This window comes from Nanorana parkeri, unplaced genomic scaffold (genome assembly GCF_000935625.1).
Source record: "Nanorana parkeri isolate BGI_ZX_2015 unplaced genomic scaffold, ASM93562v1 scaffold954, whole genome shotgun sequence".
NCBI classification, from domain to species: Eukaryota; Metazoa; Chordata; class Amphibia; order Anura; family Dicroglossidae; genus Nanorana; species Nanorana parkeri.
This window is the reverse complement of record NW_017307222.1, coordinates 663,328-666,673: the sequence shown is the minus strand read 5'-3', so window position 1 is coordinate 666,673 and position 3,346 is coordinate 663,328. Positions and strand designations below refer to the sequence as shown.

At 47.3% G+C, this 3,346-nt stretch overlaps 1 protein-coding gene across 1 annotated transcript in view; it reads left to right on the top strand.

Moving 5' to 3' along the window:
* Positions 1-2,170, top strand: part of LOC108795285 (serine/threonine-protein kinase LMTK1-like) — a gene marked incomplete at its 5' end in the record, with an annotated part of 14,820 nt that extends 12,650 nt beyond the window's left edge. The window contains one exon of the mRNA XM_018566504.1: positions 2,015-2,170. Within this exon, the coding sequence (XP_018422006.1) occupies positions 2,015-2,046 (32 nt within the window). The remainder of the gene's footprint in view (positions 1-2,014) is intronic.
* Positions 2,171-3,346: the final 1,176 nt, after the last annotated feature.

Here is a 3,346-nt window from a genome sequence, read left to right as displayed (position 1 = left end):
GTCTTCCTCTCGCCCGGAATTCTGTGTCAGGGAATAAACAATTGGAGAGTCATCCGCCATCGTCAGACGGAATCTGTTTGTTTGCCGGCTGTGAGGAAGTCGGGGGAAGACTCAGACTGGGTGCGGCTGCGTTTGTGGTTTTTAGTACGTTCGTAGAAAACCGACCGGCCAGCAACTCGCACGACGCACGTCACATTCTCACGCTGCTCTTCCCCCAAACGTTCACTGCTTGTAAAATTGCTGAAGACACAACACACAGCAGGGACAGTTTTATTGTTGTTCCCTTCAGCATTGAAGCCGGCCTTTTCTGAGTCATCAAATTGAGACATCGTGACGCTGAGGCATTTATTTTTAAGAACGTGCGTACACACGAGGTCATGCGTGTGGCTCCCACATGGGATTTTATTTGTGTGTACAGTACATTTTATTTATTTTTTATTAAATGGTAACCACGTGGTATTTAGGGTTAGAAAATCGGACGAGTCACAAAATATCTAAGCACACTCTGGTGTGTTGTCATGCTGCAGTGCATGTGCAATGCCTTAGTGTGCTGGGGTGCCGTTCAGCATGAATAGCTGAACAAAGCATGTAACATCCATCACTTAGACGTGTGAGCCGGCAAAACATTTGGTTAATTTTGTTTCAGATTTTTTTGTAATTCGGGTCAGAAAGTCAATGAAAGTCCATTCGTTTTCGGGATTTGGACCGATCTGAACGTTTTGTTAATTTTGGGTGTTAAATGTTATTTACGAATGAATTTTCGTTGCAGCAAAGTGACATTAGGAAAACTGGACTTTGTTTGACAGTCCACAGAAATGATGATAATAATAAAACTGAGCTCCCCCCCCCCTAATTCATACCAGATCCTTTAGGTGTAGTAGGAATTCTAAAGGGGAGCACAAAGCCAAAAAAAAGCCCAGGGTCCCCCCTAACATCCCTTACCAGACCCTTGATCCAAGTGTCAGTCAGTCAGTCAGTCAGTCCACCCCTGGCAAAGCACCCTCCCCATGTTGAGAGCATGTGATCTGGTACATTGCGGGGGGATTCACACACTCGCCCCCGTTCCCTTTCCTGTTCTGCCAGGCTTCTACTTGGATCAAGGATCTGGTAAAGGATTTTAAGGGGACAGCACACTTTTTTGGGGCATTGGGATGCCCCCTAAAATCTGGTATTTTACAACATAAATTCATTCTGAATGACATTCGGAAAAAAATTCAGATGCATCCGAAATTTTCGTTACCATAAATTCAGATGTTCGGTTATTTTGTCATTCGGATGCATCGGAATGTCCCAATGTGCCGAAATGACATATTATATGTCTGGCATCGATGCACATTGCGTAACACACATGTTAAAGGAGAACTATGGGGTCAGTGTTTTTCCCCATAGTTCGCATAAGGGTAACGGGAGGACACAAACTAGCGTCCTCCTGTCACTCAAAACTCAGTAAACTGAGAGTGCCGCAGCCGGGACAGATCCAGACATTACTGTCGAAATCCACCCAGCTGCATGAGTGACAGCTGGCTCTGCCTATCTAGAGGCAGAGCCAGCTGTGCCCGCCCCATCCCCCATCCGTTCCGCCAGTCAGCGGGGGAGGGGAGGGGGAATCCCTGCAGGGAGCCGTGACAGTCATGGCTCTCTGCAGGGAGATGATCGAGAGGTGAGCAAACGCCGTTATGTGTTCGCTCACTTCCCGATCTATTGAGCCGACCTGTGACAGTCTCATTGTCACAGGTCGGCTCGAACTATGAGGAGTGAAAATCACTCCCCCTCATAGTTCTCCTTTAACACAAACATGTAAAATGGGCCTGGGGTCTGGATGCTTCCCCCCAAAAAAAGTACAAAGTAAAAATCTTCCATCTATGAGCCGCCTGTACATCAATGTAAAGCATAAGCACAGAGAGGGGCGGTCTCCAGTACAGTGTGTGATAACATGAAAACTATGCGAGTGTCTTGAATCCATTGACAGACTGAACCCCCCCTTGTAATGAATGTTGTGTCCCGTTTCCTCCAGCAGATAAAGCGCAGTCCGGAGAGAAGATCTGAGACGGTTCCGGAAGGATTTTGGGGGATTTCTCAGGACGGGAGGACGGGACGTCTGCTGCAGATTTGGAGATTTAAGGAGAACCTTTTTTTTTCCCTCCATCTGTTACTTCTCTGCTGCTGCCGCCCGGAAGGCTCACCGATAAAACCGCAGACCGCGATGTGTGGGCGCCGGATCCCCTGATCCAGCGGACATTTTTGTGTGTGTGATTTGCATTCGAGAAATCTTTGGACTTGACCCGGCCTGTCTACAGGTTTGAATGTTTTCCTATGTGCGTGTGTTGGGAAGGTCATATGTACGTATGTATATATAGACACATATGTAAATGTATGCGTGCGGTTTCTGAATGGATTCGTTACTCCGTGTATATAGCTATATATACATTTGTAAAGGCATTACTCTCCTAAGGATGGCGGTTAAAGTGTACCTGTCACCAGGGCTGTATTGTGGCCACAGGGCATTATGAGATTGCTCAAGGTAATTTTTGGGCAGTTACCTCATACTCCTCCCTGCACCCCTCCCCCCCCCCAGTCCTAATTCTAGTGGTAGGTCAGGGGCTTTGAGAGGCCAGTACCCCTCACTCTGCTAATGTGATGTGAGTGTCAAGGGCTGTGTTAGTCCTGAGACACTTCACTCTGCAGCTAATGTGATGGGAGTGTCAAGGGATGTGTGGAGGCCCTGGAACCCTCACTTTGCAGCTCACATGTGATGTCAGGGCAAGGGATGTGTGGGGCCAGGACCCCTCACATGATTGGAAGGTCAAGGGCTGTGTTAGGCCTGAACCCCTCACTCTACAGCTCCTATGGGATGGGAGATCAAGGGCTGTGGGATGCCTGAACCCTTCGCTCTACAGCTCATAAAATGATGGGAAGTCAAGGGCTGTGGGAGGCCTTGGGCTCACTCACACCTCACCTGATATGTGATGGGCTAGCTGATGCAAGAGCGGTGTATAGGGTCCTTGGTCTCTCATATTTGTTGAAGACTGAATAGTTCTGGTCTGACAGCCCTCGATATTCCATGCAACCTAAATAGGTTATTTAGGAAATTGATAAAACTCCCTTCACTTATGAGAGGAGGGGCTCTTAAATGTTCTAGAGCTGTGCACATATTATATATATTAAAATATAGAGGGACCGGTTGCTAGGGGAGATGCCGCTATAGATACCTGTTCAGTATCTGATGTGGCTTATCACAGCTTTTTCCAGAAAAGGACTCAGGCTTTCACAAAGCCCTCTTCACCCAGTAGAAATGAATGAGCTGAAAGAAGATAGATTTATAAATATATTTCCCTTGCATTGGGGG